Source organism: Parambassis ranga, chromosome 20 (assembly GCF_900634625.1).
Source record: "Parambassis ranga chromosome 20, fParRan2.1, whole genome shotgun sequence".
In the NCBI taxonomy this organism is placed as follows: Eukaryota; Metazoa; Chordata; class Actinopteri; family Ambassidae; genus Parambassis; species Parambassis ranga.
This window is the reverse complement of record NC_041040.1, coordinates 14,899,531-14,926,385: the sequence shown is the minus strand read 5'-3', so window position 1 is coordinate 14,926,385 and position 26,855 is coordinate 14,899,531. Positions and strand designations below refer to the sequence as shown.

General features: G+C 41.7%; 1 protein-coding gene across 5 annotated transcripts; it reads left to right on the top strand.

The window, feature by feature from the left end:
- Window positions 1–825: 825 nt before the first annotated feature.
- On the top strand, window positions 826–26,461 carry dnajc13 (DnaJ heat shock protein family (Hsp40) member C13). Of its 5 annotated transcripts, XM_028432847.1 has the most exons (58): window positions 826–990; window positions 3,136–3,216; window positions 9,301–9,376; window positions 9,533–9,682; window positions 10,051–10,092; window positions 10,199–10,399; window positions 10,501–10,707; window positions 10,951–11,046; window positions 11,249–11,340; window positions 11,529–11,695; window positions 12,337–12,416; window positions 12,505–12,674; window positions 12,769–12,801; window positions 13,480–13,579; window positions 13,698–13,805; window positions 13,902–14,057; window positions 14,170–14,226; window positions 14,304–14,425; window positions 14,503–14,578; window positions 14,739–14,834; window positions 14,906–15,046; window positions 15,808–15,825; window positions 16,549–16,631; window positions 16,878–17,031; window positions 17,165–17,268; window positions 17,362–17,521; window positions 17,606–17,668; window positions 17,757–17,858; window positions 17,946–18,050; window positions 18,411–18,613; window positions 18,707–18,791; window positions 18,874–19,028; window positions 19,122–19,167; window positions 19,252–19,406; window positions 19,698–19,899; window positions 19,977–20,092; window positions 20,178–20,256; window positions 20,334–20,469; window positions 20,556–20,740; window positions 20,821–20,895; window positions 21,009–21,128; window positions 21,278–21,673; window positions 21,762–21,875; window positions 21,953–22,069; window positions 22,222–22,399; window positions 22,490–22,581; window positions 22,668–22,767; window positions 22,844–22,918; window positions 23,004–23,116; window positions 23,209–23,378; window positions 23,458–23,500; window positions 23,582–23,755; window positions 23,829–24,008; window positions 24,130–24,270; window positions 24,346–24,489; window positions 24,590–24,689; window positions 24,947–25,051; window positions 25,375–26,461. In XM_028432847.1, exons 2-57 carry the CDS (start codon window positions 3,149–3,151, stop codon window positions 25,000–25,002), a joined length of 6,777 nt encoding a protein of 2,258 aa, XP_028288648.1. In that variant the 5' UTR covers window positions 826–990; window positions 3,136–3,148; the 3' UTR covers window positions 25,003–25,051; window positions 25,375–26,461. The 5 variants fall into 5 exon arrangements, with proteins under 5 accessions (XP_028288648.1, XP_028288644.1, XP_028288643.1 ...); XM_028432843.1 differs by lacking the exon at window positions 24,947–25,051 and having other exon boundaries at window positions 15,811–15,825; XM_028432842.1 differs by lacking the exon at window positions 24,947–25,051.
- Window positions 26,462–26,855: the final 394 nt, after the last annotated feature.

The window sequence follows — 26,855 nt, the reverse complement described above, 5'->3', positions numbered from 1 at the left end:
AACCAATCAATGTTAGATGGAGGGCTGTTGGTTTGCATATTAACTGTTAGGTAAACTGTTGGAAAGTGTTAAGAAAAGGTAAAGTTACATTTTTTACTCATGTGTCATATACATGTAACAAATTACATCTCTGTGTATATTTAACACCTTCCATTGTGAATCTTATGTCTAAAATAGAGACTGTTTGTAAGTTAGTTATTGTTTATGACTTTTAAACTACATGTTTTACAGCATAGAAAGCAATGTGTACTACTCCTGCATTGAGTCATTGCTGCAATGATGGCATAGTGTCCCTAGAGGGCAGAGTAGTCGTGTTTGATGAATTTGATACAGCACACTGTAGCAGGCTAATGATAGCAACGAAGCAATTTTAAACCCTAATATGAACAAATCAATATACTCATTATATGCAAAGAACTATTAGGAATACAACAGCGAGGAACAGACCACACTTGGAAGGTGGCTGTCAGTGTTAGAATAGTGTCTGTGCTCCGTCTGTGTTGATGACTCCTCTGGAAAATGGAACATGTATTCCGTGTTATGTGACTAGTGTTCATACGGTCGCTTGTTAAATCATTTCTTCCAAATTAGCGCAAATGGAAACAAGATATTCCTGTGTAAAAAAAAAAAACCTGGTCCCGCAATACAGAGCTACACCAAACTGTTCCCAGGTCGGTTTCCACGTTATCCATAAATACAAACAGCGACAAAACAGAAGGAAATCTGATCTGGGGTCAGCCATGTGACTAATTCTGTTTCCCGACAAACCAATCAGCTGACAGACGCATGACAGGCAGGCCTGGCGCTTGCGCAGTAGCACACTTTTGGTATCAGGAACATGGCAGCGTCCTGAGCACTGTTGGGGGGGAATACGGCGTAACTGAGCATCTTCAGCATCATTGTGGGAAAACTGAGCAGCACCGGCCGCAGTCAGAGGAGGGTGGGGGGCTGAGGGACGGCTACGAATTACGCCCGTTAGCGAATTTACAGGTAAATGCTCCCGCTAGCACCTGCCACTTTCTTCTTCTCCATGTTTGCTTGATTGAACCCCGCTGCTAATGCGACTAGCTTGCTCTCCTATGTAATCTGAATGATGAGCTAGTTAGCCGCTAGCTTTAAGGCTAACCCAACAGTGGCCTGCCACAGCCCCTTTTCTGCATTTGTCAGACTAACGCTGATAACAAACGTATTTAGGTTATCGTTGTTGTTCTGGTTAGTTGGAGCGACAGTGTTGGCACTTAAAAACCGCGCTGCCGTGCTTGTTTTTAGCCAGATAGTTACTCGTGAAGGCCTGCTATAATGAAGCAGAGTTTGGCTAGCTGCTTGAGAACCAGGTAACGTTAATGCTGATTGCCATGGATTTACTTGACAAATAGGGAGTCAGCGCAAGTCTTAGGATTGACATAAGAACTGTCTTGTTAACACGTGTCGTCAAACTGGCGTGTTTGCCGTGATCGTGATCAGAAATGTTTTTATGTTTCGGAAATAAGTGTTATCTTTGTGCAATATAGCGGTGAAGCGGAAAAAGGTCCGCTTGACACTTTAGATCGCTTCACAGTGTTGGCAAATCCAAATCCAGTGTGTCCTCAAGAAAGCTGCAAAGAAGAAGATTTTATGCAATTTACATTCTAAAATGCGCGTTATTTGTTTTGGTTTGTCTTATACGAAAAAAATGACTGCAGCAGATGCACCTAGCTGTGTTGGATTATTTCATGTCATATATTTTACATTGTCTAGAATCATTGAAAGGGATATATGTCTATAAAAAGTTATGCCCATATACCCATGCAATGGCACATGATTTTTTTGAACCTTGTACCCACACTGATGCTGAAGTAGTTTTCCAAAGTCTTTTGTAAATGACATTTTCTCTACTGCTGGGAGACACATTTCTAGACAGAGCAACTACAATGTTATGGCATAGGTAGACTGTTGTGTAGTTTGGTGGTGGCCCAATGTGTGCTCGAGTGTTTTCAGTTGTTAAGATTGGTTCTTTTTAGAGGCTATCCATGTAACAGCAACAGGTTTATCAGTAATATTGAAAACCTGTATTTGTTTAAGTTGAAAAAGGTTGATGTTGTCTGATTTTCTTTGTTTTGGACTCTGCTCCATCTATATTTACTCTCTTGTCTGCTTATTAATGCTCATTTTGTACAAATCTACAAAGGTTTACTCATGGGAGCAGTAGTCACATGATCTGATCCAGCGATTTGCCTTGGCCCTTCTTTGAGGGTAGCATAATAAAAACATGACTAGCCTATGCTACAAGGAGCAAACTATGCAATGCTGCATGGTAGCATCCCCTCTTGTGCATGCCATTAGCCACTTTGGATAGGATCAATGATGCAGCTCCATGGAACATGCAAAACACAAATGTTGCTGCTCCCTGCTTCATTTGCACAATAAAATGGAGAGGAAGGAAAACTGAAGTCAGATTTTTTTTTCCAGGATCCTGGCAGAGTGCTGACACAGGTTCCCCCTGTCACAGCGCAGCCGGCAGCAAATTGGTGCACTAAGGATAGCAAAGGCAGTTTAGTGATTCCCTGCTTTGGCTGTACTATGTTCTGGTGGAGTGGTTTTCTTTAAAGCATCATCTTTGACCTGCTTAAAACAATCTGTCATAAAGTAAAGAAAAATATCCTGCAGCTTAGACTTGGCTGAACTTCTGTTTACAAAAAAATCAATAATCCACCCTGGCCTAACACCAGACTTTATTGACACATATTCAGCTGGCGAACTGTTGTACTGTTTTTGGTGCCTATGATATTGTTATGGAATGTTTACTTCCTTTCTTTGTCAGCTATAAAGGTTATATTCCAGCAGTTCTTTGTAGGCCTTAATTTAAAAAACAACCATGGAAGTGAGAATGGCAGCGAAGAAATCTCTGTTGTTGGATAATAATTGTTTAGCTTACCGAGTATTAGTTCTGTAGCTGAGGGAGTGTCTGGTGGGAATCTCTCACTGTGAGCTGAAAAATGTTGAATGAGTGTGAAGTGTGTGCTGCGGTATATTGGAACGTGTCATGTAAACTTGACTTTTAAAGGGTTTGGCTGCAGTGTAAATACACTTTCCTTCAAGTTTTCTGTGTAGGTTTTTTTTAACTGAGATTCTCACAACCCTGCTTCTGTGTTACAGGTCCTGTGAAAAGATGAATGTCGTCAAAGACAACAAAGACCTGGCCTGTTTCTACACCACCAAACACTCCTGGAGGGGAAAGTAAGTGCACAACGTTTGTGGCATTGTGTATTTCAGCTTCTTGTGTCAGTTTATAATGCAACAGTAACCCAAACTCTTGCCCCAATCTTGTTAATATACTTCAGGAAAACCCTGACTCAGTGTTGACTTTCTTATCTGAGACTAGGATAGGAGGTCTGCAGACCACTGTCACACAGCAGATACAATCATTGTGTTTTGTAATGAAGCACTGTCTTATGAAATTTAATCCAAGGAAACACATACCTTTAGTCAACAGAGGACAGAACTACCTTTCCTCCACATGACATCCATGAACCAACATTCCTTTTGTTGGAAGTGAGCTGTTATCATTTGGTTTCTCTAACATAGTTTCTCTCTTTAGTAGTCCCTTGGACTACTTTCTGGTAGTCACTGCATTAACAAACATGCCCTTTTGACGTGTGCTGGTTGATGGCATCGACCATTTTTACACAATCAAATGATTCAAAAGAAAATATATTTGACTTGTTCACTCCACAGTGAAATGGCCCTTTCTGACTTTGATTGACCAGTCAGGAATGAGTATTCAACATAGCTGTGCTCAATAGACTAGAGCTAGTCTGTGAATAAGACAAACCTTTTTTTATATAAGACACACAATATGATACTGTGCTTTGTGTTTCTATGTGTACAATAGTGTAGGAGAAGTTTGATACTGTGACTATTTTCCCGCACTTGTCCATCAGTATCCATCACTACGAACTCATTCAGTGTACTTGTACTGTATCATATACAGTAGTATTTAAATTCTATCAGTGCATAAACTGCACACTTTACAAGCTACACTAGAAACTAGAAACGGCTGCATCTGGATACTAGGTGGCCTTCAGCGCTAATAGAATAGAAAGCTTCAGTTTGAGCAGTTAGAGGGGATCACATTACCAATACTTGTTCTCTAAATGTCTTTGTCCCATTAAGGTCTCCCATTGACTCAGTAACTTAAGCAGGGCTGCGGAGCATTAGCCATCATCAGTGTTTCATCCTGCTAATGCTCCCTGAAGTGTCCGGCCAAAACGAGTGTTGATATATGTCAGAGCAACGCTGTGATGCAGTTTGAAGCCCCACTGGTGCTTTATCTGAATTAGTGAAACACATGTTGTGACCTTCCTTCTGAGCTCAGGTGAATGTGGATCATGCACCACTGAGGCGGTTCCATCAGTTTTGGACACCTAAATTATTGATGCCACATTTGAAGGTCACTTTGCAGCTTTAGTACAGAGAAAGCATATAGGGAGGGAGATGGAGAGACAGAGAGTGGAAGACTGTGGAAAGGTCAGTAAGAGAAAAATGAAAATAAATCTATATTTGGTGCTTTTGTAATCAATTTCTGTGGTTTATTAATGATGTGTACATAAAGAGGAAGGCATAATACTATGACTGCTGGAAACTGGAGAAAGCAAGAGATTGACTGTTGAGCACTGTCCATGTTAATGCAATATGGTGACCTGATACACACAAATGTTGTAGGCCGACAGAAAAGAAAGGGTTACTTCAGGATATCCCTTTTTTGTCTCACTTACTTATTGTGGGCCACTGTTGTCATCAATGTGTGTATAGAAGGTGCTGCTGTTTGTGTTAGGATAGAACATAGGTCCCTGCAGATGTGTCTGATATCAAACTAATATGATAAGGACAGCTAAAAGTTCATGGTGTGTACAGCTGTAATCTCATCCTCACAATGCTGTAGCTGAAGTTAAATGACGTTCATCTGTGATTAGTATGCACTGCTATGCAACAAAAAGTTGTGTGCGTATTTTAAGTATATATTTTGACAGCAAAACATTACACTGTAAATGCTCATTTGAAGTGCTGATATTGCATTACATTAATAAAAATAGAAACCTGAACTGAATGTTTGACTGGTCAGGAGATGGAAAATACAAAAACACGACGTTGTGGTATAGTTTTGTTGTTTCTCCTGTTTGTCTTAGTGATTTAGATTGTGTGGTGACATAATCAAATTTGTGAACATTGTTGGATTGTCAGGGCTCTAGACTAACTTTTTGCACTGGTTGCACCGGTGCGCCTAACCTTTTTTTCTTGGGTGCACCGGCACAAAAGTTAGGTGCACCGCATCACACAGCAGTTTGTTTTTTAAATGCTGTCCATATATGTTATGGATCAGGCCTTAACTTGACACCTATCCTAACGCAGAAGTTCTTTTCATCTTCTCTCATCATCTGCAGCTACATCTACTGTTTACCTGACGGCCTCGCAGGGCTGTAGCCAAAGTTTTAGAAATACTGAGGTCCAAAAATTGATCTCTAGGAAATATGAACGGGCTTAATAATAACATATCATCCTAAACTGACTTTGGACATTGTTTAATGAACACAGGTAAATAAAAATAAACAAATACATGTACTGAGAGTACTCATTCAAATTATGGACAAACCAGCCAACAGGTCTGCCTGTCAGAAATCCATGATGAAGATTCAAAGTTACAGCACTCTTCATTTCCCTGTTTGCTTTCTCTCTGTATTTTCTGGCTGTCGCTCCTCACTTATCTATCTGGCAATGGGAATTAAAAATTATTTAAATTATATACACCTTTATTTATTTAATAGCTGTGATTGAGATTCACGTTTCTAATGCAGCTACAGTACTTCTTCTCTCATCTTCCTCACCTCTCTTCCTCTCTGCCTCTGTCTCCTCTCTTTCTAAAGCTGAGCTCCAGCTGACAGACTCTTCATTCTGTCTGTTACAGTTTAGCTGTATGCAGACATCATACTGACAGACAATGCTCCACTATAGCAGGATAATAATACTTTTTAAATGGGCGTTCGTCATGTAACCATGTTCTATAACTCCTTAAAACCAGCTGACTGCTGTCATTCAGAGTGACTCAGCCTTCATGGATGAACCTCACAGGTCAGATAACACTGTCCTCAGACCTGCTGTTCAGTCTGTTATGATGCTACGAGCACGTCATGCCCCCGGCTCGTTATCATCACTCATTCAGGTCAACAGCAAATTATCAAAACCCGCATAGTAGCAACAAATCCTGCTCCTCCGCTGCATGTTCACTTAAACTGCGGTTTCTGCAGCGAAACGTCTTTAATACCTGTCTGTCTGTGTGCGCGCTGCGCGCTGCAGTCAGAGGGCCGTATGAGTTCTGCACACATGTTTTAAAAAGTCCGGGCCGAAACGGACTTTGTTCTCGTCACCTTGGGAACACGAACAGATCTCTCTGTTCTCGTGCTGCATGGAACAAGCTTTATCACACAGCATCCGCTCTGCGCAGCATATGTCCGCGTTCTTCTTCTGAATTTTCGGTCTCTGCTGACCGCAGCAGACACGTTTTCAAAGATACACACACGGAGGTCCCTCCCTTCACCGTCTCTGATTGGTTCAGACCACGATATGAGCCCAATGTGTGTCTGTTGTTGGAGACTTTTGAGAGTAGCGGAGAATGTATCTCCCTCTTACAGCTGGTCGTACTGGTGCGACCTCTGATATTTTTTGGTTGCACCTTTGAGAAATTAGGTCGCATGTGCGCCCAAAATGGTCGCACTCTAGAGCCCTGATTGTTGTTCCCAGACACCATTTTTGTTAGGATTATAGTAGACCTGAGCTCATGTTCCATTTACAGCAGCCGTTTTCCACCTCTCTGTTCTCATGACCATGTTTAATTCAAGTCTTGTGACTGATTTGTGGGGAATATTAGATTAATTTGTGTGTCCTCCTAATGAAGTGCATTCCAGTGTGTGAGTTTTTTTGTTTTTTTTTTTAACCACAGATATGTTCTCTTCCTGTAACACTGTAACACTGATAGTGTTTCCTTTTAAAATATAGCACTTCCGTTTTTGAAACACATATGATCGTAAGATGGAAATCACAATCATCAGTTTTCAAACCACTTCTTTGTATTGTTACTCAAACAACAGGCAGGCATACGTGTTACTTAGATGTACTATGTTGTGCATTATGTGTGAATCATTCGCACAATCGTTGGTTCCCGTCATTGTGCAGCGGATGTGTCCTCAATCACATTCATCTCTCTTTGCAGCACTCTCTGCTCCTCTGAAATCTGTTGTTTGTGTTGTCTTGTGTAGAGAAATTACTTGTGTTGTCCTATGTTTTTGTTAAGTCTTTAGCTCAGTGTTCTCTGTGAGAAACCGAGCATATTTTGTTTAAAGAGGAGAGACCGTTGTAAGTTTAGTCAGATACAGGAAGTTGCCAAATGTGGTGCATATGAAACCTTAAAAGTGCTGTAAAGACTACACTATGAAGAAATGGTGAATAACCGGTTACTCAATATCTTGTGTAAACTACCTGTAAAGTTTGTTTTACAGTGTGTTTTTTCACTCATATACCTCCTTTGTAGCAAGGTTAAAGGACCATTCCCCTCTTTTAATATTATGTTTCCCTACCTTTGTGAAATTTCACATGTGAGAACATGTGATTCTGCTCTTTAACTGTCAAACAATCTGAATGGGTTATGTAGCGGTACGTCGGTCCAGGTCTCTGCAGATTGATTTGCATACATTTGTATGAATATAAATCTGAACTAGTGCAACACAAGTTGTAAAAAAAATCAGCACAGTCAATGCTGGTAAGGTTATTTAAATTCCTGAAATCTCTACATACATTTAAATAATGTATCTCTTCCTAAATTATCTTAGCTCCTGTTGCACAGAGATTGCAGTGTGCAGCTAAGAGCTTGGCAGCCTGTATTTAGTGTTGTAGTGCGGTGGCGGTATCCAGTACTACATTACCCCATGCCAGCTTTCATTTTCACCCAGCCTTTAATGTGGCACAGTAAATGCTTCCGCCTACTATTTCATCTCTGTACCATTCACACACAATGATGAGGCAGAATAAAGACACAACAGTCCTGCCCTGAGTAGCTTGTACAAAAGAGGCTTCAAATTCTACCACCATCAGGTACATACAGGGAGTGAATATAGTCATCTTTACCCTTATATAAGTAAGGATGAACAGATATTGTATGTAAACCAGATCAAAATGAAATGAAAAGAAAAGCCAGGCAACAGAGAGTGAATAATTAACTTTGAAAGTTTGTGCTGACACAAAAAGTTAAATCAGCCACTTGGCACCAAGGTCAAGACATGTAGAGGCAGCAAGCTGAGGTCACAACAGGCACATGGTGTCAGATTTGTGACTACAAGATAGTGGAGAAGAACTCATAGTGCGAAGAGGTTTAATGTGCTTGGGGATGAGATGGTGCCCAAATAGACATGACACGTGTATAATTGTAGAGAAGGGAGGTGACTGACTGAGGGCCGAGCCTGTTCCTAATGCTCCACTCCAGCCATGCCTCAGGCTGCTGCCTTTGCTGTCTGTTTGTGTTAGTCCAGTAAATCAAATGCAGTATGTGGATGTTTCCTCTCACTCTCCTTTTTCAGAATGCTAGCTGATTAAGGAGTCATTTCAGTAGATCTTTTGTGGTCTAGCCCTAATGAGGATGTGCGAAAAGGAAAGGAGCCAAGTCAGCATTTTCAGTTTACAGCAACAGTCCTAAAAGAACATGGTGTAAACAGATGAAGATGAAATAATGAATAATAATATTTACGACATGCTTGCCACAAATTAAAGCACTTCATCCATTCTTGTGTTTTTTTGCATAAATAAAACCCTTAGTGGCCTGTTTACAATTCACACTGGGCAGAATGAAACTATTCCCAAGCCACATCATTTCAACATCACCCACAGCAGCAACACAATTCCACAGAGTGAATGTGTAGTAATAATGAAAGTGAAGGGTAAATGTTCAGAGCTGTGGTGCACAACAATGCCTGGAAGCAGCCATACCGAAGCTGAATGTGGATGATGTCATCAGGTAAATTAGTCCTGGTGATATCACTTGTCTCACATTATCCATTGTTGGATGTAATGGAGCTTTTTTTTTACACAATGATACATACATGGCACAAAATCCAATCATATGATTCACTGATGTTCAGGGTTGTCAGGGTAACAGGATCTGTACCTGACATACTGAAAAGATATTCACTGTTTCCCTGGTTTACTGCTTATGCAGTGTGACTGCCTGTGTTGTTGTAGGTGTTGCTTTTTCTGACTCATGTGTCTCTTGTTTTCCAGGTACAAGCGCGTTTTTTCAGTGGGGACACATGGCATTACCACTTACAACCCTACCACACTAGAAGTAACAAATCAGGTCAGTACGTATGCAGTAGAAGAGAGACAACTGCTACAAGAAAACATGAGCAGTGAGAAGATTCTGTTGAAAACAAAACAAATAATCTGCACTCTCCACTGCTACTATGTTGTGTTTATAAGTGTGTCCACTCCTGTTTTGTTGCTGTGTTGCCAGTGGCCTTATGGGGACATCTGTGGTATCGGGCCAGTTGGGAAAGGTCAGGGGACAGAGTTCAACCTCACGTTCCGCAAAGGCAGCGGCAAGAAGTCGGAAACGCTCAAGTTCTCAACGGAGCATCGAACAGAGCTGCTCACAGAGGCACTGGTGAGGAGCGGCGCAGCTGCACCACTGCTGTGCCATCATTCACAATGACTAAATAGACCTCATGCACATATTTCTGTAAAAAGAGCTCAGATGTGGTGTTTCTATGTGGCTTATTCATGCTTTCTGCTTTGTCCTATAGATGGAAATTTTGCTGTGGTGTTTTAAAAAAATGCCACAATGTACTGTTTGTGAATGCAGGGTTTGCAAACCACTGATTCAGTGCAGGTGTTTAGCAGACATGAGAATCAGCAGTTGGTCATTATTTTGTTTCAAAACAGCAGCATGGATTACTTGGGTGTTTCCCATACATCTTGATGTTAATTGTCACTCTGGGATGAATCATTTAATGCTTGTTTCCTTATTTACAGAGATTCAGAACAGAGTTTTCAGAGGGAAAAATAACCGGCAGGGTGAGTACAGATAGTTAACAGAGAGTTAACAGTTTGGTGTGTTTGCCAGTGTCTTGGCTGTAGATTTACTGCATGTGTAACAATACATTTTCCACATTCTTCACAGCGCTACAATTGCTACAAGCATCATTGGAGTGACACACGGAAATCTGTGAGTTTAGAGGTGACCCCAGGCGGCATAGACCAGATTGACCCCCACACCAACAGAGTTGTGTGCTCCTATGACTATCGAAATGTTGAAGGTTTTGTCGAGGTTTCTGACTACCAGGGAGGTTTTTGCATTCTTTATGGTGGCTTCAGCAGGCTGGTATGTATTCATTAGGTTTTCCTTTTTGTGTACGTTTGCTTCAGTCATGTTGTAATTAAATTTTCCCTCCCTTCCCTTCTCTCGTTTCTTCTTTGTGTCAGCATCTGTTTGCCTCGGAGCATCGAGAAGAAATCATCCGCAGTGCCATAGAGCACGCGGGAAACTTCATTGGCATCATGCTACGACTTCGAAAGGAGTCTCTGACCTTTGAGGATTTCGTGACTGACAGGTTGGGGAAGTACAGCTCAGATGAGAGCATCACTTCTCTGGCCGAGTTTGTGGTGCAGAAGATCACACCTCGACACCCGGTCAGGACACTTTGCCCTTTTTTTTTTTAAATTCATATGTCCATATGAAGCCAAATACTGCCAGTCACACATAGAAATACAAAATGTACTATTAAACTCATATTATACCAATTGAAATTAAAAGGTCCTGCACAGATTTGTGGATTGTACAAATATTGTCGGTATCTGCTGTTTCAGTGCTTGTTTTTAATGTGTGTTCTGGTATTCATCATTGTTATGTTTGTGCATTGTGGTGTCCTCCAGGAGCCTGTTAAGCGTATCCTGGCCCTGACAGAAACATGCTTAGTGGAGAGGGACCCAGCTTCATACAACATAGTCACTGTCAAACCTTTTGGAGAGGTGAGCCTCAACTCAAACAGCATAAAGCCATTTATTTATTCACACATTTTGGCAGTACTCCTGTGATGTTAATTGAACTGCGTTTCTGTCTTTCTTTCATTATGTATGAACTGCATCACTGTGAGTAAACAGCTTAGGCGCAGGCGCTTAGCTCTGTATGATATGAGTAAACTTTCTCCTCTTTTTGTCACTCATCTCTCAGGTGTTTGCTCTCATCTGTGACGCAGACAACCCTCAGGTGTTTACTGTTGAATTCATCCGAGGTCAGATCAGAAAGTTCTCCTCAACGGAAAGGTAAACTGACTTCCTCTGTTTGTGTAGTGACAGCCTGTGGATTAGTAAAATGTTTGGTAATTTTTTTGGCCTCACTCAGATGATTTTTTTCTGTGCTTTTACCATGCAGTATTTACAAGATGAGTCAGTGAGCCCTTTTACTTGTTGCTTACTCTGCTCACACCATCTGTTTGTATGTGCGTCTGCAGGGACTCTCTGTTAGCCAGCTTACTTGATGGAGTACGTGCATCAGGCAACAGGGACGTGTGCGTCAAGATGGCTCCCACACAGCGAGGGCAAAGATGGGGCTTACTGAGCATGCCTGTGGATGAGGAGGTGGAGAGTTTGCATCTCAAATTCCTGGCAGCACCTCCAAGTGAGTCAAAGGTCTTCACTGTGAATTAGATAATTAGACAGTCGATTTATACCTTTCAGGTGGTTTAGGCAAAGATTTTAATTTTTTAGAAATATTTAAACAGCTACATTATCAGATTGGCTGATGTACAGTTTTTATGGACATTCATAAATCTGTCATAAATGAAAAATTGTGATCTGTGAACCTGTAATTCAGCACCACAATATGGTCAAAAATTATGTGACACATCTAGCATACCGTGTTTTTTTTAATTGCTAAATACTAAATGATAGCATGCATTTTCTAGAAACCTCAGATGTCTGACCATGTGTTTATTTACTTCATAATACTCATCCTTTTCTGAACTACTAACAATGAATTTTAAAATCTGTATATATAGAACTACATATTAGAGGGCTTGATGGCAGCAAAAAATTGTTCTCCTAAAACGTTCTAACATTGAATAGGGAGTAGTGGTGTCAGTTATTTTCACTTTTGTTGTAAAGTGTCTGTTGCATTGAATTGTTCGTGCCTCTGGTGTGGATGTTTGTAACGCCCCTTTCAGTCAGATGGAACACTTCTCTTCAGAGGTAGTGTAGTCTAACTATTGTTGCGTTAAAAGTTTAATTGATCAAATATTTATCTCCCTTACCTTTGCTTAGATGGAAACTTTGCAGATGCAGTGTTCAGATTCAACGCCAACATATCGTACAGCGGAGTGCTGCATGCAGTAACCCAAGATGTGAGTGTGTTCACTGTGATTTATGCCTACTCTATCCATGTGCCTGATAAAAACACAGATTAATTTCACTTTCCCCTTTTCTTTACAGGGTCTTTTCTCCGAGAACAAAGAGAAACTCATCAGCAACGCCATACTGGCTCTGTTAACCCAGGAGGCAGAGCTGCCGGCGCTTAACGCGGAACTGGAAAGCCATTTTCAGGCCATTCGACGCTTGGTGGCCTCCAAGGCTGGCTTCCAGGCTTTCACCCAGCTGCCTAAGTAAGTTGTTGAGCTGCTCTATCTGCCTGCTTTTAGTTGTTTAAAGTGTACTCTTCCTGAGCTGCTGGTAACAGGCATGCTCTGTCATTCCAAGGTCTGGTCAAGGGTCTGGACTCACAGACGCAACGTAAATATGAATCCATACATCTCAGTCTGCCCTTTTGTCTGTCTGTCTTAGATATATCTTTTTTACTTTCTTTCTTTGCTGTCTGTCAGCCTTTTCCTTCTTTTTACCTTTGTTCTGCTTTCATCTCAGACTCTAAGGCAGGCTCTTCAGAAGCGAGGTTATGTCACCTCACTGTTCAGTCGAGCTGTCTGCCTCGATTTGTCATGGCTTTTCTGCTATCACCGTTTCATCCACACATTTTTTTTGTCTTCATCATTATTATTATATTGTTTGTTTAAATTCCTGCATATCACTTAAATCCAGGAGACTTGCAGTCTTTCAGGGTCACTGAGATGTATGAGAGGACCTGTATTTACTGTTTATTTCTTGTTCCCTGTGAAGCAAATGAGCCAGAATTTGTATTTGTGATAGATTCATTGCTAGTGTAGCTTGGTGTTTCCCTCACATGGGTCACAAGACACTCATAACAACAACAATAGATAAACATTTAATTAAGTATTTTATGGTTTACACTTAAATGGTGCAAAGGAAACAACAAGTCACCTCTAAAGCAATGAACTCTTTGTGTATCCACCCCCAGACCTTGTTTTGGTATTTCTAATCTTATATATTCTCCTGTCAACACATGGTGATTCTTAGTAATGTCTTTAAATGTGCCAATTTAAATTTGTGTTCTAGGTTCAGGGAAAAGTTGGGAGTAAAGACGGTAAAAGCTTTAAAAAGGAACAACAATGGTGTGACACATGCTGCTATAGACATGCTCTGTGCTCTGATGTGTGTAAGTATCACTCCAAGGTTTAAATGATAGAAGAAAAAGAATACATGTAACTTTATTTATTCATTTCTTCCCAGCAGTTTGGCTAAGATTTTTTTCTTGTCTTTTTTTTTCGGTGCAGCCAATGCATGATGATTATGACCTGAGGCAGGAGCAGCTGAACAAGGCCTCCCTGCTGTCTTCCAAGAAGTTCTTAGAAAACCTTCTTGAAAAATTCATCACTAATGTGGTACATGTTCTATCTTCAGCAAGTTGTTTTGTGGTGAGAGCTCAGGCAGAGTTTTTTTTTTTAATTGTCTCTTTTTTTGCGTGTGTGTTTTTACAGGACCATGGAACAGGAGCACTGGTCATCAGCTCCTTGTTGGATTTCTTAACATTTGCCCTGTGTGCGCCCTACAGTGAAACCACAGAGGGGCAACAGTTTGACATGCTGCTTGAGATGGTTGCCTCCAATGGACGAACATTATTTAAACTGTTCCAGGTAAGGAACTCAGTTAAGCTGTTAAATAATAATATGTAAGTATTTTTATTAACTATAGTATGATTCTGCTGCTGGCACATTTGTATTGAATGTTGCTCTTCATGATCTATAGCATCCCTCAATGGCAATCGTGAAGGGGGCAGGCCTGGTGATGAAAGCCATCATTGAGGTGAGTCTTTCTTCAGGTTAAGTGCTGTGAATTATTAACTTTACAATACCTGCAGCTCACCATTTTCTTACATTTAGGAAGGAGACAAGGAAATAGCCACTAAGATGCAAGAGCTGGCCTTGAGTGAAGGGGCTCTACCGAGGCATCTGCACACATCTTTGTTCACCATCAGCACAGACCAGCGGATGCTTACCAACAGGTCTGTCTGCAATAAATATGCACATTTAAACAATACTAAAACAGGTGATAATCAACTGATAAATGTTTGTATATCAGGCAACTTAGCCGTCACCTGGTGGGACTGTGGACAGCGGAGAACCCGGTAGCCACAAACCTCCTGAAGAGGATACTGGTAAGCGTCCAAATCACCTGAGTTCAGCTGAAAAATATTTGATGTTGTCCAACTCTCACGCCAGATGCTGTTACTGTAATGATGGCAATAAGCAGTTCTGGGATATAAGGCAACTTTCTTTACTTATTTCACTTTGTCTTCTTCCTCTCTGCACTTGTAGCCAACAGGCTTGTTGGCTTACCTAGACAGTCCTGACCCTGTTCCAGAGAAAGATTTGGACCGAATGCACATACGCGACAACCTGAAGATCGCAACGGTATCTACACTAACAAAACACATCTGCCATGTACATATACATATACTATATATAACTGTTTTCCCCCACAGGACCAGCTAAATAGAAACAAGGTGCCTGAGTGGCAACGAATTGCAGGGAAAGCAGCCAAAGAAGTAGAGAAGTTTGCCAAGGAGAAAGCTGATCTGGTGTTGATGCACTGGAGAGATAAGATGGGCATAGCCCAGAAGGAGGTGAGGACTTCTTTTCTTTGTAACGGGACTGACCTACCTTTTGTTTCCATCAAACAAGCTGCTGCTGCTGCTGCTGCTGCTGCTGCTGCTGCTGCTGCTCAGGTGTACATGTTATCCCTCCCGATGTTGCTGCAGTTCTACAAAATTATACATGTTTCAGTTGCTGCTGCTGTTTGCATGAACGGGTGTCAGCTGTCAGTTTCGTCTTTATGTGCTTTATGTATTTGGCTATATATGTATTATGTATTTTAATTGCCATTTTTATGTGTTCATCGGAAATGGATATGTTCCACTGAGGTATGTCCAGGGTTTTCCTTTGCAGGTGTTTGGATCAGCGGTCACCTCTTTCAGCCTCTTTTTGTTAAGGAGCATGTGCAGGTTTTATAAAATCTTGGGTCAACGCTGCCTGCTATTTGCTGGTTTTGCAACTTTAATCAATTCTACTTTCAATTAAAAGCTCCAAAGTATTATTTTGATTGGCTTGCTTTCTCTCAATATTATTATATTTAATATTATCATGTCATCTTTAGTTAAAAATAGATCGGATCTATTGAATTGCCTCTAGTGGACAGTCAGTGATTAAATGTAAAGGATTTATTGATCATTTTGTTTATCGGTGTCTTGTGTTTTGGTAGATTAGTGACCTGTCACTCCTTTGTTACGATTCATTCCTGTTTGATCTGAGGAACAATAATCTCTTTGTCTGTCTCTACCCCACCCTCCCCTTGCCTTGTCTGGTTCTCTGCTGGCAAACAATGCAGCAGGACAGAAATAACCTGGTAAGTAGGACTGACCAATGGGATCCATATTAAAGTCTTTCTCCTGTTCTGTCACCCTTTGTCCAAACCATTCTCCATCTCTAATGTGACAAATTGGGTGTGTTCGTTTTTAATTCAGCCAAGCCTATTAACACTAACAACAGATTTTGACAAGGAGCTATGCAGCATCATATAATACATACAAAAACACACAGTGCCTCTCGTTGTCCTCCTGCTACCCAAAGTGATTGGTCATCAAATAGGAAGGGCCACATTATTTTGTGTTACTAGATTTGATGATGCAGGAATTTTTACTACATGACTTGTTGAACTAAAGGACAATGGTTGTGTAATCAGTAGTATTATGCAACATGTACTGAGTAGGAACATCCCCTTTGTAGAAGACATCCAAAGAGTTTTCAAGAGAATATGTGCCATAAGAATGACAAAACCCAATTTGAGGATCCCATCTTGGTTTTTGTTTTTTTCGATGTTGGTATGTTCACACTTGGGTGTTTTGGGTGTTTGCCTCATTGTTCTAATCTGACTTTCTCCACTCTCGAAAAATGTACATTGTCACTTGATTATCAATTAATGCCATTCAAGTGGCATCTCCGTCTAAAATGTCATCACCATCCTCACAACTCCCTTTATGCCATAGGATGTTAAAGGACAAATAACAATTGTGGAGAATAACGATTAATAGTAACTAACTTAAAGTTTTGCTTTGAAATTTCCTTTTAGAATCCAAACCAAAAGCCTGTCATCCTGCGGAAGCGGCGGCAGAGAATAAAGATTGAAGCGAACTGGGAGCTCTTCTACTACAGGTAGAAAATTATATTTCTTTTAAAACTGCTCCCTTCCTCTTACAACAGAGTAAGCCCTAGGTATTTAGTGAGTTAGTAAGCATGAACCTTGCCCGTCTTGAGGCTTACACATAAGGAGATGGAGAAGATTGATAGGTTTATGGCTTGATGTAGAAGGAGGGCAGTTGCTTATGTAATATATGATGGACACAGTACAGTTTCAATACATAGGACCATGTTTTCAGCATTTATTTCTTCCTTTTTAAGATTCCAGCTAGACCATGCACGCTCCAACCTCATCTGGAACCTGAAAACAAGAGAGGAGCTGCGTGATGCTCTGGAGTCAGAGATGCGTGGTTTCAGTGTGGACCGCGAGCTCGGCAACGCCTCCGTCATCTCATGGAACCATCAGGAGTTTGAGGTTTGTGCTCAGTCACAGTATGCTGCACTCTTGGTTCATCTTGACCTGAATATTGTGATGTTACTGCTGATGCCTTTTGTGAAAATTGTACTCTGAGTCCAGTATGCACTACTATATGTTGATTTTTTGGCAGGTGAAGTATGAGTGCCTTTCAGATGAGATAAAGATTGGGGATTATTACCTGCGTCTGCTGCTGGAGGAGGATGAAAATGACGAATCGAGTGCCATCAAGAGATCGTAAGATTACAATCTGCAGACAAACCTTCTACACCAAAATCATTATTTAGTTCCAAAAGATGATTTCATCTTAATCCATTTCTGTTCTCCTAGATATGAGTTCTTCAACGAACTCTACCATCGCTTTTTGCTTACACCCAAAGTTACGATGAAGTGCCTGTGCCTACAGGCGCTTGCTATAGTCTACGGAAAGTGCTACGAAGAGATCGGCCCCTTCACAGACACGCGATACATCGTGGGCATGTTGGACCGGGTTTGTACCGATACTGCAGCTGTAACGACAGTGTTATTGTGTGGTTAAATTAATCCTGAAGTCTAACATACACTGTGGTTACAGTGTACAGACAAGCTGGAAAGAGACAGACTCATCCTTTTCCTCAACAAGCTGATGCTCAACAAGGTAAGCCATCAAAATGTAAAAACAACACATATTTATTCAACACATATTTCTTTCTCATTGTGTAAATATTCATTTTTTTGGACTACAGAAAAATGTGAAGGAGGTGATGGACTCCAATGGAGTTCGTATCTTGGTGGATCTGCTTACCATGGCCCATCTGCATACCAGCAGAGCTACTGTGCCCTTACAGGTAAAAACATGGCTGAGTAATTGTGTGTAAATGAGGGCTTGGACAGTTGCGCTAGTTTTCTCATCAGATGTCTTTTTATTTCCACAGAGCAACGTGCTGGAGGCGGCTCCGGACATGAAAAGGGAGAGTGAGAAAGAGTGGTACTTTGGTAACGCAGACAAGGAGAGAAGAGGACCCTTCAGTTTTGAAGAAGTATGTCTTACAGTGTCCAGTATTGGGAGACTTTACATGCTAACAGCAGCTTATTAACATATAAAATAGAAGTTTAAAGCCTCCCTGGTATAATAAACAGCGTATGAATCCAGTCGTATCTTGCTTGTACACTTTATTATGCATTTAACTTCACGTAGATAGATCACTTTAACTGATGTCTTATTTTATCATGTTTGTTAAATCTATTTAATGGAGCACAAGTCAAGTAATGTAATTTGATGCTATCTAGAGGAGACATGTCCCAGTTACTGCTATGTGCTATTTATCTCTGTGTTTTAATCGATTGATTGATTTTAGCCATTAATGCCGCCTATGGTTTATGGTTTTCACCCCTTTTAGATGCAGGAGTTCTGGAACACAGGTGTCCTGACAGCAAAGACACGCTGCTGGGCTCAGGGGATGGACGGTTGGCGCCCCCTACAGGCCATTCCTCAACTGAAGTGGTGCCTCCTGGCCACAGGACAGGCAGTAATGAATGAGACTGACCTGGCAACACTAATCCTTAACATGCTCATCACCATGTGTTCCTACTACCCCAGCAGGTGGGAAGTAGTGAGAATGTCTCTTCCGTTATGCATGTATTCACAAAAAGTTGTTGTTTTGAATTTTTTTTTTTTTTATTTACTTTTACCCAGGGACCAGGATAACTCCATTATTCGTCCTTTACCGAGGATCAAGAGGATGATCACTGACAATGCTTGTCTCCCTCACATTGTTCAGGTAATTTTACACCTTTACTTTATTTGTGCCTTTAATGTGTTTCATCACTCAGAATCTTACTTCATACATCGTTTCTCTGCAGCTGCTGCTGACTTTTGACCCTATTCTGGTGGAGAAGGTCGCCAATGTTCTGTACTTGGTGATGCAGGACAATCCCAATCTGCAGCGCTTCTATTTAACAGGTGTCTTCTTCTTCATCATGATGTACACAGGCTCCAACGTGCTTCCTGTAGCAAGGTGACAGAGACATTTTATAGTTAGAATAAAAATTGTATAATATTTTTTGATACATCCATGCTGACATCTGTGCCATCTGCGTATTGTCCTTAGGTTCCTGAAGTACACTCACCTGAAACAAGCCTTCAAATCCGAAGAGGTAAAGTTGATTAAGTTCAGATATGAATCCTTGCATGTAACGGAGTGAATCCCCTGACAGTGACCTGTTATGCTGTCTGTGCAGTCAAAGGGTCAGGACATTGTGCAGCGTAGTGTTCTGGGACCAGTATTGCCCGAGGCCATGGTGTGTTATCTGGAGAACTATGAGGCAGAGCGCTTCTCTGAGATATTCTTGGGAGAATTTGACACACCTGAAGCCATCTGGAGCAGTGAGATGAGGTGGGAAGCACTCTTTATCACAAATCTTCATTTGTGACTGTCAGAACTGTGCTCACAAACTTGGACTAATGCATCATTTCAGGTGCACTTATTCAGTTACATTAACTGTGTGTTTATGTTCATGACTGCTGCTGAGATTTTACTGTTGTATTTATTGTCACTTCTTTAAAATATATTGCTGCTGTTACTACAAAGTAATTTTCTTACTGGGACTAATAACGTAAATCTTAAATCAGAGCAGTGAATGGTTCATTAGATGGTTTTAGTTTCAGTTTAAACTTTCTGTTTCAGGCGCATGATGATAGAGAAAATTGCTGCTCATGTAGCTGACTTCAGCCCCAGACTACAAAGCAACACAAGGGCCCTCTATCAGTACTGCCCCATCCCTGTGATCAGCTTCCCTCAGCTGGACAATGAGCTCTTCTGCAACATCTACTACCTCAGGCATCTGTGTGACAGTACCCGCTTCCCCAACTGGCCCATTCGAGATCCTGTATGTCTGCCTTTGGTACTGCTCTTGGTTTGATTTTAGAAGGAAGAATTCTTGTAATATGATTGTTATCCCACCAGGTGAAGCTGCTAAAAGATACACTTGAAGCGTGGAAGAAGGAGGTGGAGAAGAAGCCTCCCTCGATGTCTGTGGATGATGCCTATGAAGTCCTCAACCTCCCTAAAGGACAGGGGCAGTGAGTGGAATATATTCTGGTTTTTGGCTTTAGATTACATATCATTAGCATGCACAGTGTATATAAATTGCCTTTTTGTCTTTAGGGTCGAGGAGAGTAAAATCAGGAAAGCCTACTTCAGACTGGCACAGAAATACCATCCTGACAAAAACCCAGAGGGCAGGGTATGTATGCAGAGAAGTGTAGGTTTAGATTTGGAATAACCTTGTGTTTGTTTTAAAAACCTTTTTGTGTCTTCTAGGACATGTTTGAGAAAGTCAATAAAGCTTATGAGTTCCTGTGCACAAAGTCTGCCCGAATCCTGGACGGCCCTGACCCAGAAAACATCATTCTCATCCTCAAAGCCCAGAGTATCCTGTTCAACAGACATAAACAAGGTTTAGTTTTACTTCTAAACAAATAAAACTGCTCCAGATATGTTTTGCTATTACGATAAAAGAGAATATACTGCTGTTTTTCATAGAACTGGAACCGTACAAATACGCTGGCTACCCCATGCTCATTAAAACCATCACCATGGAGACAGAGGATCAGCAGCTTTTCTCCAAAACCTCCCCTCTCCTCCCTGCCGCCGCTGAACTGGCCTTTCACACTGTCAACTGCTCGGCTCTTAATGCAGAGGAACTGCGCCGAGAAAACGGCATTGAAGTAAACACATTTTATTAGCCTGGAAGTATCAGCGTTCCTGTTGTAGACTAAATAACACATTTTCCCCTGCTTCTTTTTAGGTATTGTTGGAGGCTCTTTCTCGATGTGTTGCTGTCTTGACTGCATCCAGCAAGCCTGATGACATGGCTGTACAGGTAGAATGATCAGAATACAATGAGCACTGTTACATTGCTGTCTGTAGAGATGAAAACTCATCTCATATCACAGATGTTTTTAATAACTTCTTAATTGTTGAATCATGCCATAGGTGTGCGGGCACATCTGTAAGTGCTACAGTGTTGCAGCCCAGTTTGAGGAATGCAGAGAAAAGATCATTGAAATGCCCAACATTATCAGAGACCTCTGTCACATCTTGTACTATGGAAAGGTGAGGACCTGTGTTTAATTTGTTCTCCTTAGTATACAGATGTTTTTCATTTCAAATGAGAAGATTTGTAAGCTTACAGAAGAGCTTTAAGACATTTCTGATGTATTAAAGAGAAACTACATTTATTTTCTTTCCCTCCATCTCCACAGGGTCTCCCAAAGACTGCGGCCCTGGCAGTTCAGTGTGTCAGCTCCTTCGCAGTGGATTTCTTCCTCCAGACCCATCTGTACCATGCTGGTGTGCTTTGGCACCTGCTTGTCCACCTCTTCAACTACGACTACACTCTGGAGGAGAGTGGTGTGCAGGCCAGCCAGGACACCAACCAGCAGGAGGTTGCCAACAGCTTGGCCAAGCTTAGTGTGGTAGCCCTGAGCCGCCTGGGAGGCTACATGCAATTGCCACACACCCAAGATGGCAACAACCCTGTTTCAGAGACCAATGGTATAGAGGGCACGCCGCCTGAAAACCCCACCGTCCGCAAGAGCTTAGCAGCCATGCTGACGCCGTACATCTCCAGGAAGCTGGGAGCAGGATCACCTGCTGAGGTCAGTTTTAGGTGGAGGGTTGTATCAGCACTGCAGGTCTGCACAACCAACAGCGCACTGAATTCACAATCCCCTGTTGTGCGTTCAGGTATTGAAGCTGCTGAATAGCAACTCAGAAAATCCATACCTGATCTGGAACAACGGAACACGAGCCGAGCTGCTGGAGTTCCTGGAGGCTCAACAGGAAGGAAACATCAAGAGGGTAAGAATGACTTCAGACTGTGATCACAGAGGCATATGGTTAAAGTTCCTTAAAAAATATCTCTGGTTTCTTCACAGTCGGAAAATGATAAAAGCTTTGGTGCAGAGTTTGTATTCAGTGATCACGGCAAGGAGCTCATAGTGGGGGAAATTTTCGTCCGAGTGTACAACGAGCAGCCATCTTTTCCGTTGGAGGTGAGAAAAAAGAACATCAGCCCAATCCAAGGTTTTGTGTGGCCTTTCTTTATAGTCTATAAGAATAGACAGGTTGACAGATCTGTACAAAATGGAGCAGGAAACAAAGTTTTTTTAATTCGATAATGATTTGTTACTATCTCCACCTGTAGTATCCCAAAGTGTTTGCCGCCAGTCTGCTTGACTACGTCGGCTCCCAGGCACAGTACCTCCACACTCTGCTGGCCATGAGTCAGAGCAACAAGGTAGAGTCCCAGCAGCATGCTGAGAGGCTTCGCTTCGCCGAGATGGCTTTAGAGGCTCTCCGCAATGTTATCAAGAACAACCCAGGTGATCCTATGACACTGATATGTGTCATGTTATATTTTTGGTATTTTGCTTTGATTTTTCTTTACTGAGCATTTCTCTGTATAATTGCAGGCGCTGAGTCAGAGTGCATCGGCCATTTCAAGCTGCTCTTCTCTCTGTTGCGGGTTCATGGAGCTGGCAGAGTGCAGCAGCTGGTTTTGGAGGTAACGGCACTTAAACCTGACACCTTACCTGCAGTAAACTGCTGTGTCTAGACAGTGGATTGTATTCACACTGATTTCATCTGCAGGTTGTGAATACAGTGACATCAAACCAAGAATGTGTGAGCAACATTGCTGAGTCCCTGGTGTTGTCCAACCTGCTGTTGCTTCTCCACTCACTTCCTTCCAGTAAGAAGAAGTTCCTTCTTTATGATTTGTCCAATGTTGTATCCCTTTGACTAAAATGCTGTAAAATGCTTTTTAGGCAGGCAAATGGTGTTGGAAACCCTTTATGCACTGACATCTAACACAAAGATCATCAAAGAGGCTATGGCCAAAGGTCAGTGTGATTATTTTTCTTAATTTTTCTCATTTTATTTACAAAAATGTGTGCACAGTCGCTCATACTAATCTCTGTCCCACAGGTGCTCTCATCTATTTGCTGGACCTCTTCTGTAATTGCACACATCCACAGGTTCGCACACAGACAGCAGAGCTCTTCTCCAAGATGACCTCAGACAAGCTGGTTGGACCAAAGGTCAGCCTCCACACATAGTATAAAGAAGTAATAACTCTACTTTCTTGTCGAGAGCATTCCCTTCGAGCCCATTTCCCTTTTGCTCTTTCTAGGTGCGCCTGACACTGATGCGTTTCCTTCCTGGTGTTTTCATGGACGCGATGCGAGACAATGCTGAGGCAGCTGTTCACATATTTGAGGGAACGCATGAAAACCCTGAGCTCATCTGGAATGACAACTCAAGGGAGAAAGTGTCCACCACAGTGCGGGAGATGATGCTTGAGTAGGCGACATAAGCTCAGTTTAATTGGTCATTTAAGAAGTTGCTAGTATAATTTCTTACTGTTTTATATCTTCTGCAGGCACTTTAAACTGCAAAAGGATAATCCTGATGTGAACTGGAAAGTGAGTGTGTGAATATATTGTAAACCAGTGTGTTATTTTTGAGTGTAACTGGATGTAATAACTCACGATGTGTGTGCTCAGTTGCCGGAGGACTTCACAATGGCCTATGGAGCCGGACAGGGCGAGCTTGAAGTTGGTGGTGTATTCTTGCGAATCTTTATTGCTCAGCCTGGCTGGGTGTTACGCAAACCGCGAGAGTTCCTGGTATCCCTCCTGGAAACCCTGACAGAGCTACTGGAGAAGAACAACCCCAACGTGAGCTACGTTACTAAAAATCCATGTCTTGAATAAGAAATATTCTTACACCTTTTTTTCTGGACTCCTACAGGGTGAGGCCCTGGAAACCGTTACCACAGCAGCAGTGTGTCTGTTCAGCGCACAGAGTCAGCTGGCTGACCAGGTTCCCCCTCTGGGTCACCTGCCTCGCGTCCTGGCAGCACTCAACCACAAGAACAACGCGGTGCCCAAGAGTTCCATCCGCCTGATCCACGTCCTCTCAGACAATGAGGTCAGAAACCTGTAGTCCTTCTGTAGAGGTGTTTCTCAGTCGTGGATTAATGTCATCCTAGTTTTATGTTTTGTTAGATTCAGCCTTCTACATTATGAATAACTGCCTTGTTTTTGTGTAGCTGTGTGTGCGTTCCATGGCTTCACTGGAGACCATCGGCCCCCTAATGGCTGGGATGAAAGCTCGCACTGACATGGCTGGATTGGCCTGTGAAGCCCTTAACCGCATGTTCCAAAAGGAGCAGACTGAACTAGTCGCTCAGGTAAACAATCATCATTGTTGTGATATTGTCTTCTACATGTTTGATGTGCCCTAAAAAACACTTATCACTCAACAGGCTCTGAGAGTGGAGCTCGTTCCATATCTCCTGAAATTACTAGAAGGAATCGGCCTGGAGACTTTAGAAAACCCTTCAGCTACAAAGGCCCAGATAGTGAAAGCTCTGAAGTCCATGACTCGCAGTCTGCAGTATGGAGAGCAGGTATGACGTGGTTGTCAAAGCAAATGAACGTTGCAGTTAGTTAATGAACGCTGTGGTTATTTATCTTATTCTAAGCTGTTTGCTAATCACTTCTTTGCAGGTGAATGAAATTCTTGCAAGGTCCTCGGTGTGGAGTGCCTTCAAAGACCAGAAACACGACCTTTTCATCTCAGAGTCTCAGACTGCAGGCTACCTGACAGGTACCGTATTTATGTGCATTCAGTCTGTTTATTAACAAGCTAAACTGTTGGTTGTTTCTGTGAGTGTGTAAAAGGTAAGTCTTCAGCGCCTCTCTCTGAGCTGAAGTCAAACCTCAATGCTTTGCTTTATCCTAAAAAAACCTTATGGCTGACTCCTCACTTGTGCTTAAACCCAGCAACCCTTTTTCTGTCCACGTCCTATAACTTCCTGGCTCTGCCCTTCCTCTCCTCTTTGTCCATCCACATTTCCTCCTCAGGGGTATCCACTCCTTCTCTCCTGGCCGCCAGCAGCCCACTGCGCGGTGGGCTCTAGACTCCTGTGCAGGGCCCCCAAAGCCCTCCTCTCTCTTTCTCTGATGCAGGTAGACTTTGACCTACTGCCATTCCTGCCTCTTTTTACCTCCATCTTGTTCCATTTTCCATTCCCACCTGTTCATTTCACGATGCTAGAAATAATACCATCTTCACACCAAGATCACATTGTAGTGTTTGAAACTAAATGCTTTTGAAGTGCAGGCATGTTCAGACCAAATTATCCCTGTCATGCAAATTCAAAAGCATCCATACTCATGCAGTGTATCACTCCACCACAAAGCTTAGTGCATCATTGTAGCTCACCAGTAGCTGTACCTGTCCTCATGGTCATGTCTGGGCTCTGTCTCACATGTCTTTTTATCACCTGCAGGTCCAGGAGTAGCAGGTTACCTTACAGCAGGAACTGGCACCACAGTAATGCCCAGCGTCCCTCCCCCTGTGGACAACGACATTGGAGACCAAGGCTGAAGGACGACATACACAATTCAGTCACGCTCAGGCACCCAGACTGCTCTGCAGCTTCATGGCCATGGCTCATAGAAGGACTGTTCTGCTCCCCAGATGAGGGGGGTGGAGAGAGCAAGAAAGACGATGGAGAGCAGGCCATGGTTGACCGTCACCAAAATCTCTGCGGTATCTTCTGCAGTATCACTGTCCTTCCCCCCCTCACAAAGTCTTCAGTAATGCTTTGTTTTAACGGATGACCACGCTTTTTTTGTTTCTTTTCTTGTTTCTTCCAATGACAGAAAAAAGAGTTTACTTTTTGTATGAATATATTTTTTACTCTAGATTTTTTTTTTCACAACAACAATATGGGATGGCTTGTCTCTTCTCCATTATCTTAATTCTCTTTGTTCATATCCTAATTGGCTCTAATTAACCCTACATCTTATCTAACTGAGGGTATTTGGCCTAATTTGTGACACATCTGTGCACAGGACCTATTCACCTCTTATGTAAACATGTTATCTACTAGTCAGTATAATGCATTCTTATATAAAAAAGAACAAGATTAACATAGGAATTGACAAAATACTGTGATTTCTCAGCCCTGTTCTTCCACAAGAAAAAGTCACTTAAACCCTCAGACTGGTCTGTTACTTAAGGACACAGATCACTTCCTCCAGCCTCTTATTCTTCTCATCATCTTCATACTTCTGCTCTCTCCTTGAAGGCTGCCCTTTTCTGACTTTTTTAAAAAAAAAAAAAAGTAATCCCCCAGAATGCAAAAAGCACTAGAATATTTATAAGTGAATAATAACCACCGGAAATGAGCTTCTGCTGACATGACGAATGACCTTGACTCTGATTATAAATCTATGTGAAAGACTAGTGCAATTTGTGAAATGTTCAATGTAATATTGCGTATATAAACTTTCTATATTGAATGTACATTAAAAATAAATCAGTCACACTTGTACATAAAATTTTAAGAATAAAAGGGAACCCACAGTGTTGTTCTTTCGTATTTACATTTGTGTTTGAAAAAAAATGCATATTATGAATATTTACATATTTCCTAAGAAACACTACATCATTCTTTAAAATTCTTAGAGAATTATATTGTCATAAGAATTTGTTGAACTATAAATGTAAATTTTTAAATCTTGAATTTACACACCATAGATGCCGTTAAATGATAATTCTTCAGGAGGTCAGAAAAATCTTACAATCTATATATACAGTAGGCTGTATTATAAATATCCATTGTGTTTTATTCAGGCCTGGCCCTAACCAATTTGGCGCCCTGACAAAGACTGAGGTTTTAATTCTGTGGATGCCAGACCAGTGACTTCTGTGCAGCTCACGTGGAGTTATTTATGTCGTCAGCCTTGACTTCAACCTGATTGA

What these genes read in the sequence shown, in the direction of transcription:
- dnajc13 (XM_028432842.1), top strand. Translation starts at nt 3,149, where the DNA reads ATGAATGTCGTCAAAGACAACAAAGACCTGGCCTGTTTCTACACCACC. An exon ending in AGATCACACCTCGACACCCG is followed by an intron (nt 10,708 to 10,950) that starts GTCAGGACACTT and finishes GGTGTCCTCCAG; the next exon opens with GAGCCTGTTAAGCGTATCCT. An exon ending in TGTTCCTACTACCCCAGCAG is followed by an intron (nt 18,614 to 18,706) that starts GTGGGAAGTAGT and finishes ACTTTTACCCAG; the next exon opens with GGACCAGGATAACTCCATTA.